This window comes from Trachypithecus francoisi, unplaced genomic scaffold (assembly GCF_009764315.1).
Source record: "Trachypithecus francoisi isolate TF-2019V2 unplaced genomic scaffold, Tfra_2.0 Lachesis_group3, whole genome shotgun sequence".
In the NCBI taxonomy this organism is placed as follows: Eukaryota; Metazoa; Chordata; class Mammalia; order Primates; family Cercopithecidae; genus Trachypithecus; species Trachypithecus francoisi.
Genome location: NW_022681468.1, coordinates 74,635,587 through 74,652,426, shown reverse-complemented (window position 1 = coordinate 74,652,426; position 16,840 = coordinate 74,635,587). Strand labels below are relative to the sequence as shown.

At 41.0% G+C, this 16,840-nt stretch overlaps 1 protein-coding gene across 10 annotated transcripts in view; it reads right to left on the bottom strand.

The window, feature by feature from the left end:
- The window catches only part of HEATR5A (HEAT repeat containing 5A), a 148,177-nt gene that overhangs the window by 90,908 nt on the left and 40,429 nt on the right, over nucleotides 1-16,840 (bottom strand). For all 10 annotated transcript variants that reach the window (XM_033188329.1, XM_033188327.1, XM_033188334.1 and 7 more), the window contains exons 12-14: nucleotides 14,463-14,615; nucleotides 11,449-11,548; nucleotides 3,986-4,095 (exon numbers count right to left, since the gene is read on the bottom strand). In XM_033188329.1, the coding sequence (XP_033044220.1) occupies nucleotides 3,986-4,095; nucleotides 11,449-11,548; nucleotides 14,463-14,615 (363 nt within the window). The remainder of the gene's footprint in view (nucleotides 1-3,985; nucleotides 4,096-11,448; nucleotides 11,549-14,462; nucleotides 14,616-16,840) is intronic.

Here is a 16,840-nt window from a genome sequence, read left to right as displayed (position 1 = left end):
TCTCCTGACTGAAGTTTACTTTTTGTTTTGTTTTTTTTTTTTTTGAGACGGAGTCTTGCTCTGTCGCCCAGGATGGAGTACAGTGGCCGGATCTCAGCTCACTGCAAGCTCCGCCTCCCGGGTTTACGCCATTCTCCTGCCTCAGCCTCCCAAGTAGCTGGGACTACAGGCGCCTGCCACCTCGCCCGGCTAGTTTTTTGTATTTTTTTATTAGAGACGGGGTTTCACCGTGTTAGCCAGGATGGTCTCGATCTCCTGACCTCGTGATCCGCCCGTCTCGGCCTCCCAAAGTGCTGGGATTACAGGCTTGAGCCACCGCGCCCGGCCTACTTTTTGTTTTTTAAGAGATGGGGTCTCACAATCTTGCCCAGGTTAATCTCTAAATCCAAGCCTCAAGTGATCCTCCTGTCTCAGCCTCCTGAATAGCTGAGATTACACACAGTGCTTGGCTTACTGAATACTTAATATGTGTTGGGAAAGGTACTAAAAGCTTTACATATAACCCTCATAGTAACCTAATAAGGTCAGGTTAGTATGTTGTTTCACAGGTAAGGAAACAGGAACAGGGAATTTATTACTTGCCAGAGATCATATGGTGATTACACAGCTGTCAGACTGAAACCCAGTTAACTGGGCTCCAGAATTTGAGCTTTTAACCACTGTGCTGAATCACTCATCCATCCAAATTGTGTTTAATAAGCTACAGAGAAAGATTTTATTATATTTAATCTTCCTTTCAAGAAAGTATACACTATGGGATACCAATATATACATATAACTATAATAGGAAGGTAGGAACTATTATGTTTCATAAAAGATAAAAACAAAAGCACTATTAAATTTAGGGAAAGGAGAGATTACATACAGGAATTAGGAAGAGTGGACAGGGATCAATGAAGTCATAATGATTGAGCAAATGAGAGTTGCTCAAAGGAATGTTTAAGTTTATGTATATGACACTCAGCAAAATAATTCTGTTGTTAGTACAATATACAAGGTATGTTTGTTCCTACAGCTATGTGTGAAAATAGTAGAAAATCTCTACTTCTCAGTTGAAACTGCTTACTTTCCCAACTGTCCCTGGAAAAAGTACCTAAAGATAATTAAGATAATTTTGAAATGCAAATAAGCTTTTGTATAAAAATGCATGACTAACTTGCTGATGAGTTATTTTCAGTGTAGAGAATATTAAGATATTTGAAAAGAAACCCATACCTAAACTAAGACAGGAAATAAAAACTAAGAACTCAATTTTTACTCCAATCCTTCCGAAAACTAAGTCACTCTAAGCCTCTAAATCTACATCTGCTGGACAGTCATGAAGAAGTTGTTTCAATTCTTAAATACATTCCACGTGGCAAAAGCAATTTCTTACTATGTCCTAGACACTGACTCTTTGACAACACATTGGAGGAAATGATAAAATCAGAACTTTATTTATTTATTTAGAGACGGAATCTCTGCCACCCAGGCTGGAGTGCAGTGGTGCGATCTTGGCTGACTGCAACCTTTGCCTACTGGGTTCAAACGATTCTCCTGCCTCAGCCTCCTGAGTAGCTGGGACTACAGGCATGTGCCACCATGCCCAGCTAATAATTTTGCGTATTTTTAGTAGAGACGGGATTTCATCATGTTGGCCAGGCTGGTCTCGAATTCCTGACCTCAAATGATCCATTTGCCTCAACCTCCCAATGAGCTGGGATTATAGGTGTGAGCAAATGTACCTGGCCTAGAGTTTGTTTTTTCTAGAAGTTCACAGCAAGTCCTGACTTTGTTTCCTAATGAACACTCTGGAACTGATTTGAAATATATATACATGTATATTCATTATTCCTTTAGGACTCCTGATTGCATTTCCAAACTCCAACTCTGAGAAAAACCAAGTTTAAAAAAAAAAAAAAAAGTAGAAGACTTCAAGACTTTTTCCTCTAATTCAAGTTTTTTCAATGGTAAGACTTACATTATCAGGCCAGGCCCAGTGGCTCATGCCTGTAATTCCAACATTTTGAGAGGCCGAGGCGGGAGGATCACTTAAGCCCAGAAATTTGAGAACAACCTGGGCAGCATAGCAAACCCTCATCTCTACAAATGATTAAAACAAACAAAAAAACTAGCTGGGAGTGGTGGTGCACACCTGCAGTCCCAGCTACTTGGGAGGCTGAGGTGGGAGGATCACTTGAGCCTGGGAGGTCGAGGCTGCAGTGAGCCAAGATCACACAACTGCACTCTAGCCTGGGTGACAGAGTGAGGCCCCGCCTCCAAAAAAAAAAAAAAAAAGCTTCCATTATCATTTATCACAAGATACACTGTACATTTTAAGTCAAGATTCTTGTATTCCTAAATGCTTATTGAAGAGTTGAGCAGCAGTCCTTTTGGCTGGGCGCAGTGGCTCATGCCTGCAATCCCAGAACTTCAGGAGGCCAAGGAGGGTGAATCACCTGAGGTCAGGAGTTCACACTGGTAATCTCAGCGCTTTGGGAGGCTGAGGAGGGTGGATCATCTGAGGAAAGGAGTTCAAGACCAGCCTGGCCAACGTGGTGAAACCCTATCTCTATTAAAAATACAAAAAAATTAGCCAGGCTTGGTAGTGCATGCCTGTAGTTCCAGCTACTCGGGAGCCTGAGGCAGGAGAATCGCTTGAACACAGGAGGCAGAGGTTTCAGTGAGCCGAGATCACATCACTGCACTCCAGCTTGGGCGACAGAGCAAGATGCCGTCTCAAAAAAAAAAAAAATTTTTTATTTTAGTCTGAAAATAAATTTCAAGATACTACTGTAAAAATCTGAAGGAAACTGCTTTTGTCACAACCTAACAGTTAATCTGAGCTGTGGAACATAGAAATTATCTCTCAGCTTTTTACTAGCTATCTAGCAAGTAACTTTTAAATTGATAGATGGCAAAGAATAAGATAGACATATCACTAAGCTATGATTGTTAAGTCTCTAAGTAGTTTACTTAGAAAAGGCAGCAGCACAGCATGAGGTAAATTTATGTTTTAATCTTGATTCCACTCTTTACCTGATACGTGTTCTTGAGTTGGTTTTGTAACCTAAACCTTTTGCCAAGTAAGAAAAATGTAACTAAGCTCACTGTATCATCCTAGGATAAATAAGATTTGATAGATACAATTTCTAACACAGTGCCTGGCCTTAAGAAGGAGTTTTTTTTTTTTTTAACTTATTTTAGGCTGGGCTAAATAGCTCACACCTGTAATCCCAGCACTGTGGGAGGCCAAGGCGGGAGAATTGCTTGAGCCCAGGAGTTCAAGACCAGCTTGGGCAACATGGCGAAACCCCGTCTCTACCAAAAGTACAAAAAATTAGCTGGGCATGGTGGTGTGCCTGTAGGCCCAGCTACCCAGGAGGCTGAGGCTGGAGGGTCATTTGAGCCCAAGATCAAGGCTGAAGTGAGCCATGATTGTGTACCACTGCACACCAGCCTGGGTGAGAGAGTGAGATCCTGTCTCAAAAAAATTAAAACAAAAACAAAACCCCAAATGTATTTCTTTACTATAAGATGGTGAACACACGGATTAGGATTGAACTCCCGGCCGGGCGCGGTGGCTCAAGCCTGTAATCCCAGCACTTTGGGAGGCCGAGACAGGCGGATCACGAGGTCAGGAGTTCGAGACCATCCTGGCTAACATAGTGAAACCCCGTCTCTACTAAAAATACAAAAAAACTAGCTGGGCGAGGTGGCGGGCGCCTGTAGTCCCAGCTACTCAGGAGGCTGAGGCAGGAGAATGGCGTAAACCCGGGAGGCGGAGCTTGCAGTGAGCTGAGATCCGGCCACTGCACTCCAGCCTGGGCGACAGAGCGAGACTCCGCCTCAAAAAAAAAAAAAAAAGGATTGAACTCCCTAAACCTCCTAGAAACAAGGCACTAAATAACTGCCATTATAATTCATTTAAATATTTAATAAGTGACAATAATGTTCCAGGAACCATATTAGTCACAAATAAAACATTTTAGTCTAAGGCACATACCTTCATAGGTCTCAGGAGGTAATAAAATCAACAATTCATAAAGTCTTTGTCTATAAACCGCTGATGGTGTTTTCAAAGGATTTCCATACATTTTTAGTATTGAAGAAAGCCTTAAAATAAAAGAAAAAGTGTATCTTAAGTGGTTAAGTTATATAACAATATACAAAAATTGACAGTTTAACATCTTAACATATAAATTAGTTATGTAACTTATTAACAAACATTAGTGCTGCTTTACTTTTCTTTTATGAGACAGGGTCCAGCTCTGTAGCCCAGACTGGGATGCAGTGGCATGGTCTTGGCTCACTGCAACCTCTGTCTTCTGGGCTCAAACCATTCTCCCACTTCAGATTCCTGAGTAGCTGGAAACTACAGGGTTGCACCACCATGCCTGGCTAATTTTATTTTGTATTTTTGGTACAGACGGGTTTCGCCATGTTGCCCAGGCTGGTTTCAAACTCCTGGGCTCAAGCAATCCTCCCGCCTCGGCCTCCCAAAGTGCTAGGATTACAGGCCCAAGCCACCACACCTGGCCACAAAATATGATCTTTCTTCACACTCTCTCCTTTCATTTTCATGTACTCTTCTTTATCTTCTGTTCACCTTTCCTATTGGTGTTAAGACATCACTTTACCAATGCTCATTCATTCAACAAATATTTGCTAAAGGACTACTACTGTTCTTTGTTTGTTTTGTTTTGAAATGCAGTCTCACTCTGTTACCCAGGCTGGAGTGGTAGTGGTAAGAGCTCAGCTCACTGCAACCTCCGTCTCCTGGGTTCAAGCAATTCTTCTGCCTCAGCCTCCCGAGTAGCTGGGACTATAGGCACGTGCCACCATGCCCAGCTAATTTTTGTATTATTAGTAGAGACGGGGTTTCTCCATATTGGCCAGGGTGGTCTTCAACTCCTAACCTCATGATCCACCCACGTTGGCCTCCCAAAGTGCTGGGATTACAGGTGTGAGCCACCACACTCGGCCAGGACTACTAGTCTTAACAAGGTATGTTATCAACTAGAGTATGGTTTTCATCCTTAACTATACAGAAGTTCAATGAAATTACTTTTATTATGTTACTGGAATAAATCTGCTAAACTGTTATGGCATGAGCTTTCCAGGTTCTCTAAGAAATTCTCACAATGTTGAGTCATTTGTACTTTCTTTTTTTTGTTATTTTGCTTTCTGAGACGGAGTCTTGCTCTGTCGCCCAGGCTGGAGTGCAGTGGCGCAATCTAGGCTCACTGCAACCTCCGCCTCCTGGGTTCAAGTGATTCTCCTGCCTCAGCCTCCCGAGTAGCTGGAACTACAGGCAAGTGCCACCATGCCTGGCTAATTTTTTGTATTTTTAGTAGAGATGGGGTTTCATCGTTAGCCAGGATGGTCCTATCTGCTGACCTCGTGATCCACCCACCTCGGCCTCCCAAAGTGCTGGGATACAGGTGTGCGCCACCGCACCCAGGCTGTACTTTCTTTTTTGTTTTTGTTGTTGAGACAGGGTCTTGCTCTGTTGCCCAGGCTGGAGTGTGGTGGCATGATCTCAGCTCATTGCAGCCTCAACCTCCTGTGCTCAAGTGAACCTCCCACCTCAGGCTCCCAAGCAGCTGGGACCACAGGTGTGGGCCACCATGTCTGGCTAAATTTTTGTATTTTTTGTAGAGATGGGGTTTCACTATGTTGCCCAGGCTGGTCTGAAACTCCTGAGCTCAAGTAATCCACCCATCTTGGCCTCCTAAAGTGTGGGGATTACAGGCATGAGCTACCATGCCTGGCCAACTGCACTTTCTAGAAAACTAATGCTTGCTATTTCTAGTCTCTAGAAGAAAGGGGAGTTATCTATTGACTTATCACTGCATATTTTAAAATGTTGGTTCCATTTAGTATCTTTCAGCTTGGTAAATACTACTTAGCAAACATAATTGTAACACCTGAGTAAGGCCGGGCATGGTGGCTCATGCCTGTAATTCCAGCACTTTGGGAGGCTGAGGCCAGATGATCGCTTGAGCCCAGGAGTTTGAGGATACAGTGAGTTATGACTGCACCACTGCACTCCATCCTGGGTGACAGACTGAAATAGTGTCTCAAAACAAAAACAAAAACCTCTTTTTCGGTAGAATTTTTTAGTTACCAAAGTTAAGAATAAATCCACTGCATTTTTATATTTCTCTAAGGCCAGATCAGAAATAGCTAACATACGAAAAGTCTTTCAATCATATTCACAAGATGTTAGGAAATTATATTTCTAAAAATCCTGCAACATTCACTTATTTTAACTATAAAAAAATTTAGTTCGGAGAAGTACATGTGTATGTTTTTTAAAAAGATGAATAGAACAAAGTAAGAATTTAGAAAAGCATTTTTATTGGTTTCTGCTTTCATTAGGAGGACAGATTATAGTCCCTGCAGGGCCTTCCTGCTACTTACTTAGGTAAGTATAAATAAGTATAAATAAATCTTTTATCAGGATAAAAGATAATTTGCATTGTTATACTTATAGAAAGAGACTTTTCTGAGGCTAATCAACCCCATACCAATGAAAGCAAGCAAACATACATTTAAAAAAAATGAAACAAGGTAGCTGAAACCAGAGTAGGAACACAAATGTCAATACCAACACAAGGCTCTGAGACCAAGCTTGCACCCATGGTAGGGGTGTAAAACCCATTCATTTTAAGAAACTTTCACCAAACCACACTAGAAATAGAAGGTTACTCTCTTAATCTGATAGAGTATCTACTAAAAAAGCTGGAGCAAATATCATTCTATCAGTAAAACATGAAAAGCATTCCCTTTATTTAACCCTTTCTATTTAGTTTTAAATGGCAGTTCTCTAATATAGTTAGCACATAAGGAAGAGAGAAACAATATCGTAAAATGAAAAATCTAGATGAATCTACAAATAAATGTTTGATATGAGAAAATTCAGTAAGGTGGTTGGATATAAAATCAAATACATTTTTATATGGCAGCAATAAACAGACTATATACACTATATACCCATCTATTTAATAATTACAACAAAAATACAAAGTACCTGGGAGTAAAGTTTTTAAAAAGACTTGTAAGACCTTTATTTAGAAAAAAATTTAAACTTTGTAAAATACCTCAATAATAGTAACACGGTATCATGTTCACGGGTATTGTAAAAACTATGAATTATCTTCAAATTTATCCACAGATCCAATGCAATCTCAAATAAAATTTATCTTATTATTATTTTTTTTTGAGATGGAGTCTCACTCTGTTACCCAGGCTGGAGTGCAGTGGCATGATCTTGGCTCACTGTAGCCTCTGTCTCCTGGTTTCAGGTGATTCTCCTGCCTCGGCCTCCTGAGTAGCTGGGATTACAGGCATGTGCCACTATGCCCAGCTAATTTTTTTTTTTTTTTTTTAAATACAGACGGGGTCTCACCATGTTGGCCAGGCTAGTCTTGAACTTCTGACCTCAAATGATTCGCCCACCTCAGCCTCCCAAAATGCTAGGATTATAGCCACTGTGCCTGGCCCCAAATAAAACTTCAGTAGAAGATCAAAAGTGCATGAAGGGCCAAAATATGTCTAAAGAGGAATAAGGTCAAAAGGCTTAATCTAACATACAAAATGTATTATAAAAATAACATGTTGGCATATAAATAAACACACCAATAGAGAGCACAGGCATAGATCATGCATAAATGAGAATATAATACATGACAGAAGTGAATGGCAATCACTGAAGGAAGTATGGATTTTTTTAGTAAAGTACGGGACAGTTTGTTATCCACATTTAAAAAGAAAACAAAATTGAATCCTGCTATGGTCTGAATGTGTCCTCCAAAATTCATGCATTCGAAACTTAATCCCCAATGCAGTACTGTTGGGAGGTAGGGCCTTTTGGTAGGTGTTCAGGTCATGAAGGCAAAGCCCTCACAAATGGATTAAAGTCATTATTAAAGGGCTTCATGGAGGGAGTTTGGCCCTTTTTTTTTGCCCTTCTATCCCTTTGCCAGATGAAGAAGGCACAGAGTTCCTCCCCTCTAGAGAATGTAGCAACAAGGTGCCATCTTGGAGGTAAACAGCTGGTTCTCACCAGACACCAAATCTGCTGGTGTCTTGATCTTGGACTCCTGCCTCCAGAACTGTTAGAAATAAGTGTCTGTTTTTTAATAAATTATCCAGCCTCAGGTATTTTGTGATAGCAGCATAACAGCATAAATGAACTAAGACAGATCCCAAGCTCACTCCAAATAGAAGTCAGTTCCAGATGACTTAAATATGAACGACAAACCTTCAAACACTTCAGAGAGAAATATAAGAAAATATAACTTTGCAGTAAGGAAGACTTTTTTTTTTTTTGAACTGGGGTCTCGCTCTGTCATCCAGGCTGGAGAGAAGTGGCGCAATCAAGACTACAGCCTTGAATTGCAGTGCTCAAGCAACCATTCTCGCCTCAGCCTCCTGTGTAGCTAGGGCTACTAGTGAGCCTCACTACGTCTGGCTTTATTTATTTACTTATTTTGGTAGAGATGAAACCTCGCTATGTTGCTAAGGCTGGTCTCAAACCCCTGGTCTCAAGCAATCCTCTTACCTCGGCCTCCCAAAGCACTAGGATTACAGGCATGAGCCACTGCCCCCAGCCAGGAAGAATTTTTAAACAAAAAGAAAAAAAGTACTAACCAAAGAGTAAAAGACTGATACATTTGACATTTAAATAATAAATGCATATTAATAAAAAAACTAGAAGACATTTTTAACATTTTAATGAACAGCTAAAGAATAGCCTCAGAAATATGTAGGCCAGGCATGGTGACTCACAAGATAATCTAAGCACTTTGGGAGGTCAAGGCGGGAAGATTGTTTGAGCCCGGAAATTTGAGACCACTCTAGGCAACATAGTGTGAGGCCCTGTGTCTACAAAAAAGTAAAAAATTAGCTGGGTGTGGTGGTGCACACCTGTAGTTCCAGTTACTTGGGAGGCTTAGGTGGGAGGATCACTTAAGCCTGGGAGCTTGGGGCTGCAGTGAACCATGATCACACAACTACACTCCAGCCTGGGTGACAGAGCAAGACCCTGTCTCAACAACAACAAAAAAGGCTGAGCATGGTGGCTCATGCTTGTAATACTAGCACTTTGGGAGGCTGAGGCGGGCAGATCATTTGAGGCCAGAAGTTCGAAACCAGCCTGGCCAACGTGGCAAAATCCTGTCTCTACTAAAAATGCAAAAATTAGCCAGGCGTAGTCGTGCATGCCTATAATCCCAGTTACTAGGGAGACCGAGGCAGGAGAATAATTTGAAACCAGGAGGTGGAGATTGCAGTGAGTGGAGATCACACCAATGTACTCCAGCCTGGGCAACAGAGCAAAACTCTGTCTCAAAAAAACCCCAAAAATGGTTGGACGCAGTGGCTCATGCCTGTAATCCCAGCACTTTGGAAGGCCGAGGTGGGTTTATCACCTGAGGTCAGGAGTTTGAGACCAGCCTGGTCAACATGGTGAAATTCCGTCTCCACTAAAAATACAAAAATTAGCTGGGTATGATGGTGTGTGCCTGTAATTCCAGTTACTGAGGAAGCTGAGGCAGAAGAATCGCTTGAACGGGGACCTGGAGGCGGAGGTCGCTGTGACCCGAGATCGCGCCACTGCTCTCCAGCCTGGGTGACAGAGCCAGACTGCGTCTCAAAAAAAAAAAAAAAAAAAAAAAGGGAAGAGGCCGGGCGCGGTGGCTCAAGCCTGTAATCCCAGCACTTTGGAAGGCCTAGACGGGCGGATCATGAGGTCAGGAGATCGAGACCATCCTGGCTAACACGGGTGAAACCCCGTCTCTACTAAAAAAAAAATACAAAAAACTAGCCGGGCGAGGTGGCGGGCGCCTGTAGTCCCAGCTACTCGGGAGGCTGAGGCAGGAGAATGGCGTAAACCCGGGAGGCGGAGCTTGCAGTGAGCTGAGATCTGGCCACTGCACTCCAGCCTGGGCGACAGAGCGAGACTCCATCTCAAAAAAAAAAAAGGAAGAATTTCTTATAAATTAATAACAAAAAGACAACCTAAAAGAAAGATAGGTTAAAGATATGAATGAATAGGCATTTCATAGGATGGGGAGGGGAAATACTGAGAAATAACAAATACATAAAATTATACTTAAACTGTCAGGAAACCGATATACAATTGATATCATTTTATACCTATTGGATGGGGTAGACTTGATATCTGAGAAAGTGCTGGTGAAAAAGTGGTCAAAGGATACTTACACTATTGGTAGAAATACAGAAGAACATTGAAAAATAATTTGGTATTATTTTCTGAAGTTGAACATAAAAATACATTAGCTTTAAAAGCAGAAAACTGCAAATAACTCAGAAGTCCATGGACAAGAGAATCAATATGTTGTTGTATATTCGCACAATTAAATATTATACAGTAACCAAAATGAATGAACGTAAACATAGGTAAAACTTAGAAACATAATGTTGAGTAACAAAAGCAAGTCCCAGAAACAGGACAGTAATTTTTGCCTGATCAAAACCAAGCAAACCTAAACAATGTGCTATTTTAAGAAACAAAAATATGTGATACATTTTTTTAAAAGACAAGGAAATGGCAACTATAAAATTCAGATTAGTGGTTGCTTCTAAAGGAAGGCAGAAAGAATGGTGCTGGAGAGGGGCACAGAGACACCTTCAATAATATCATTAATGCTCTAGTCCAGTGGTAGCCAAATTATGACCCACTGCCTGTTTTTGTAAATAAAGTTTTATTGGAACATAGCCACATTCATTCATTCATTCACCTATTATCTATGACTGCTTTTGAGCTGCAATGACAGAGCTGAGTAGCTGCAATACAGACTTCATAGTCTGTATATACTAAAATATTTACTATCTGGTCCTTCAGAAGAAACATTTGCAAACCTCTGCTCAGGGTGTGTTGGATTCACAAGTGCACATTTTATTATTATACCTTATAAGCCATATCTTAAACGTATTTTTCTGTACATAGAAAGTGTTAATCATTAGATGCTTTTTTCAAAAAGCTTTCACGTTTTATTAATTTGGAAATTACAAGTGCTCACATTATATATTGGCTTTTCTCTATATGTTTTAATCATACATGTATAACTCAAACTTATGAAAAATATAAACAAAAAATTGAAACTGTTAGAAGCATCTGGTTCTCATGAACACTGAATACTCTAACAAACCAATAAAATGCATATCTGAAAAGGTTGAGTCTTAATAGTTATTTTCTTGTTAAACCTGCCTGTAAGGTAGATTATTCCCCCCAAAATTTCCTTCCCCTTTAATATGTAATTTTCTTTCAAGATCTTAGCCTAAAAAAAAATCATATAACTAACTGATTGCCTTCCCCTATAAAATCATTCACCAACTATAGAAATTTGCCTTATTAATGTACTTAAGGAATATTACATAATCAGAGGGCAACTAATTCCTCTTAGAAAATTTTATCAAATCTAAATAGTCGATCCTTACTGAGTTAGCAAATCCACAGCACAAGGAAGTGGTGGAAGAAGACGCTGAATTACTTCCTCAGTAAGGAGATCACCACAGTGGGAAACAAAGCTCTTGATAGCTGAAAAGGAAAACAGACTTTTACTTGGGCATACTGTAATCAACCATGAAAGGCACATTTGATTATGATATAATATTAGCATTGTTATTAGAGTAATAAAGCAATTTGCTAAAATAAAAAAATTCTTCAAACTGTAGGATAAAAAGGTATATAGTACCTTCTACTCCTAATCATACTTAAAAAAAGAAAACTCTCTAGGATTACTAAGATGGAGCAATAACCATATTCACAAAATGCTACTGTCCTAAGGTTTTACTTTTTACTCAGCCCTCAAGCTTAGAAGCAAAAAAAAAAAAAAAAAAAAAAAAAAAAATCAGCTTAGACTCTCAAGTTTTCCAGCTCTACAACTAGTTCCGTGGAATCACATTGACTTTCAAGTCAGCATGTTAGGTTTTTACAGATGTTATCTGAAACAAATAGTTTGGGAGCTACCACTCCCGGCTAGTTTTTGTATTTTTAGAAGAGACGGGGTTTCACCATGTTGGCCAGGCTTGGTCTCGAATTCCTGGCCTCAAGTGACTGATCTGTCTGCCTGGGCCTCCCAAAGTGCTGGGATTATACGAGTGAGACACGGCATCCAGCCCAAAATAAATAACTTTCTATAATGAATTACTTCTGTACGTAGAATAAGATATACGTAGAATAAGATGAGTATTTTTAAGTCAGACTGGGCTGGACGCAGTGGCTCACACCTATAATCCCAGCACTTTGGGAGGCTGAGGAGAGCAGATCACCTGAGGTCCGGAGTTTGAGACCAGCCTGACCAATATGAAGAAACCTGTCTCTACTAAAAATACAAAATTAGCCAAGCATGGTGGTGCATGCCTGTAATCCCAGCTACTCAGGAGGCTGAGGCAGGGGAATCACTTGAACCCAGGAGGCAGGGGTTGTGGTGAGCCAAGATTGCACCATTGTACTCCAGCCTGGGCAACAAGAGCAAAACTCCGTCTCAAAAACAAAAAACAAAGTCAGTCTGATCAATTCTTTTCTCTCTCTCTCTCTCTTTCTCCCTCCCTGCCTCCCTCCTGCCCCCACCTCCCCGACCCCCGGACCCTTTAAGACAGAATCTCACCGTTGCCCAGGCTGGAATGCAGTGGTGCAATCACAGCTCACCAAAGCCTCCATCTCCCAGACTCAGGTAATCCTCCCACCCCAGCCTACAGGCATGCACCACCATGTCTGGCTGGTTTTTGCATTTTTTTGTAGAGAGAGGATTTCACCATGTTGTCCAGGCTGGTCTTGAACTCCTGAACTCAAGCAATCCACTCACCTCGGCCTCCAAAAATGCTGGGATTAGTCGTGAGCCACTGAGTCTGGCTAAGATCAATTTCAAAAGTGGTCTTTCTTTAAGAGTAAAAATGCCTCGAAGAAAAACCAAAATCAATGCTTCCACGTCTTTCCAGGGATCTCACCCTTCATGGTGAAACATTATTATTTTATTTTATTTTTGAGACAGAGTTTTACTCTTGTCATCCAGGCTGGAGTGCCATGGCACGTTCTCAGCTCACTACAACCTCTGCCTCTCGGGTTCAAATGATTCTCCTGTCTCAGCCTTCCGAGCAGCTGGGATTACAGGCGCCTGCCACCACATCCGGCTAATTTTTTTGTATTTTTAGTAGAGACGGAGTTGCACCATGTTGGCCTGGCTGGTCTCGAACTCCTGACCTCAGGTGATCCGCCCGCCTCAGCCTCCAAAAGTGCTGAAATTACAAGCGTGAGCCACTGCGCCCAGCCGAAACATTACTTTTAACAGTCTATATATTGTAGAAGGTACAACTTTCATATACAGGTGACCCTTGAACAACACAAATGTGAACTTCCCAGGTCTATTTATATGTGGATTTTTTTCAACAGATGCCACACCGAGTGTGCCTACCTCTCCTGCCTCCCCTTCCACCTGCTCCACCTCTTCTGCATCTGCCCCCGCTGAGAGAAGTAGATCAACCCCTCCTCTGCCTTCTCAACATGAGGACGATAAGGATGAAGACCTTTATGATGATCTACTTCCGTGTAATGAATAGTAAATATATTTTCTCTTCCCTACGATTTTCTTAATAACATTTTTCTTTTCTCTAGCTTACTGTAAGAATACAGTATAAAATATATACAACATACAAAATATGTGGGGCTGGGTGTGGTGACTCACGCCTGTAATCCCAACACTTTGGGAGGCTGAGGTGGGAGGATTGCTTGAGGTCAGGGGTTCAAGTCCAGCCTAGGCAGCATAGTGAGACTCCCTCTCTACAAAAAATTTAAAAATTAGCTGGGCATGGTGGCATACAGCTGTGGTCTCAGCTACTTGGGAGGCTGAGGTGAGAGCATCACTTTAGCCCTGCAGGCCAAGACTGCAGTGAGCTGTGTTCACACCACAACATTCTAGCCTGGGCAACAGTGAGACCCTGTCTCAAAAAAAAAAACAAAAAACAAACTATTTATGTTATCAGTAAGGTTTCTGGTCAACAGTAGAATATTAGATACATTTTTGGGGAGTTAAAAGTTAGACACAGATTTTTTGACTTCGAGGGGCACTGGCATCTTTAACCTCTATGCTGTTTAAGGGTCAACTGTATAGGCTAAATGGAAACCATTCTGAACGGTAATTAAACCAAACCTTAGTATTTCTGAAAAGAGGAATGAATGCTTACCTAAGACAAAACAATGTTGACAGTTTTTAACTGGACTGCACCTAATAAAACATGTATCTTAAGAACTCTCAAATCTGGTTTATTATATCATACACCAGTTTATCATTATCAATTAATCAGTTAAAATTTTTTTGTTCAGTTACAAAAAAAAAATCATTAGTGGCATATCCCCCTGCCTCACGTTAAATAAAACATACAAGTACATGTTAAAAATAAAAGGTGGGTAAAAAGCCAAAGGAAGGGGAGAGAAAAGACTAAATCCAACCTACCACACAGTGCACCAGCTCGTCCTTCCAGGGTTACCTGCCATGTAAACGAATCTCCTCTGCTCTTTTCTGTTTCTAGATCTTTAGGAGATGCTGGAAAGACACATTTCCACAACAGCAGAACTCGAGCAAGGTGATGGCTAACAACTGCAGGACCTGTAATTTATTCAACTTGTCACTTGAAAGAGAATCCAAGGTTGTCACTCTTTAAAACTCTATTATTAAGCAGGAACTTCTCTCCTAAACATTTTAATTCATTATTGCAATATTTTGTCCCTTCTTCAGATTCCAAATTATTACTGAATGAATTATTATCTGAAGGTGCCGGAGTACAGAGAGGAAAAACAAGGAACTAATGGTACAGGCTGGGCTCTAGTGTCAGCTCCTCCACTACTGCTATGTCGTCTTTGAGACTGAGTTTCATCTACATATTAAATGAAGCTAAAACCCCCTGTAATGCTTGTCTTTAAGGGCTTGTCAGGTTCAAATGATAGAATGCACTTTAAAGTACTCTGAAAAGCTGTAATGGACCACATAAATGCAAGGTACAATTATTATAGTAACAAACAACATAGCATGCTTTTTGAGACAGGTTCTTTCTCTGTCCCCCAGGCTGGTGTTTAGTAATGCAGTGGCATGATCACAGCTCACTGCAATCTCAATCTCAACCTCCCTGAGCTTAAGTGATCCTTCCACCTTAGCCTCCTGAGTAGCTGGGACTACATGTGCGTGCCACCACACCCAGCTTATTTTTGTATTTTTTTGTAGAGATGGGGTCTTGCCATGTTGCCCAAGCAGGTCTGAACTCCTGGGCTCGAGCAATCCACCCACTTCAGCCTCCCAAAGTGCTGGAATTACAGATGTGAGCCAACTGTATTCTTGATCTTGAGAATAATGCTAACTTCTGACAGCAACTTGTTCCAGGTCAAAAATCAGATACAAAATGTCTGAACAGAACATATTTTGTTAAAAAAAGGTTTCAGAGCAACATTTATGAATTGAAGGAATCATGACACAAACCCAGTAATAATACAAAACAATGTACAATGATAACATTATCAATTTTTTAAAAACCCAAACCCATAGCTTTTCTCCCCAGGTACACTTCTTTAAACTTCTAGAGTTACCTTAAACTTCTTCAATAAGCACTCTCTACTTCTTACTCCCACATTCTGCTGACTGTATGTCTTTCTTCTGTTCCAAACCCATAGCTCAGAACTGCATTTGGCTTTGGAGGGAGACTGCCTAGATTAATATCCTGGCTCCATCCACTTATTAGTCGTGTAAACCTGGATGAGTTATTTAACCTTTTTGTGCCTCAATTTCTTCATCCATAAATGGGGAGAGTAACAGTATTTTATTCAAAGGACAGTTTCTGAGGTGTATATCAGTTTATACACAGAACAGCACTTAGAGCTGGGCAAGGTGGCTCATGACTATAATCCCAGCACTTTGAGAGGCTGAGGCTGAAGGATTGCTTGAGGCCAGGCATTTGAGACCAGCCAGGTCAACATACCGAAATCTCTCTACAAAAAAGTAAAAAGTTAGTTGGGAGTGGTAGCACATGCCTGTAGTCCCAACTACTTGGGAGGCTGAGGCAGAAGGATCATTTGAGCCTAAGAGATCAAGGCCGCAGCAAGCTATGGTCTGACTGTGCCACTGTAACAGAACAAGAGCCTTTCTTTAAATAAATAAATAATTATTATTATAATGTATCTAGCAAACACAACACACATACATGCACACTTTATGAGCCATCCACAGAGAGACAAGATATGGAGGAATCTGAAAATCCAAGTTTTTTTATACGGCATCAGATAAACTGGGAAGTGTATCAAAAAAGGTTTAAGTGTATAGTTCACATTCAAGGAATGAATGTGTTTTGTGTTTACATTAGTTCACACTGAAATAATGAAGAAAATTATAAATTATAAAGGGAATGGTAAAAACAGAGAAGACATGTTTAAAATGCAAAGCAAAAATTAACAAAGCACTAAGACTGCTGTCTAAAACTCATTCCCAGCTGGGCACCGTGGCCCATGCCTGTAATCCAAGCACTTTGGAATGGCGAGGCAGGAGGATCACTTGAGCCCTGGATGGAGTTCAAGATCAGCCAAGGAAACAGCAAGATCCCATCTCTACAAAAAAAATTTAAAAATTAGCTGAGTGTAGAGGTGCAAACCTATAGTCCTAGCTAGTTAGGAGGCTGCGGCAGGAGGACTGCATGAACCTGGCATTCAAGGCTGCAGTGAGCTATGATGGTGCCACTGTACACCAGTCTGGGTAACATGGTGAGACCCTGTCTCCTAAAAAAATAAAAAAAAAATTCCATTTCCCACAAAAGGAATCAAGGTTCCTTGGAGAAATGGCTGATGGCAAGC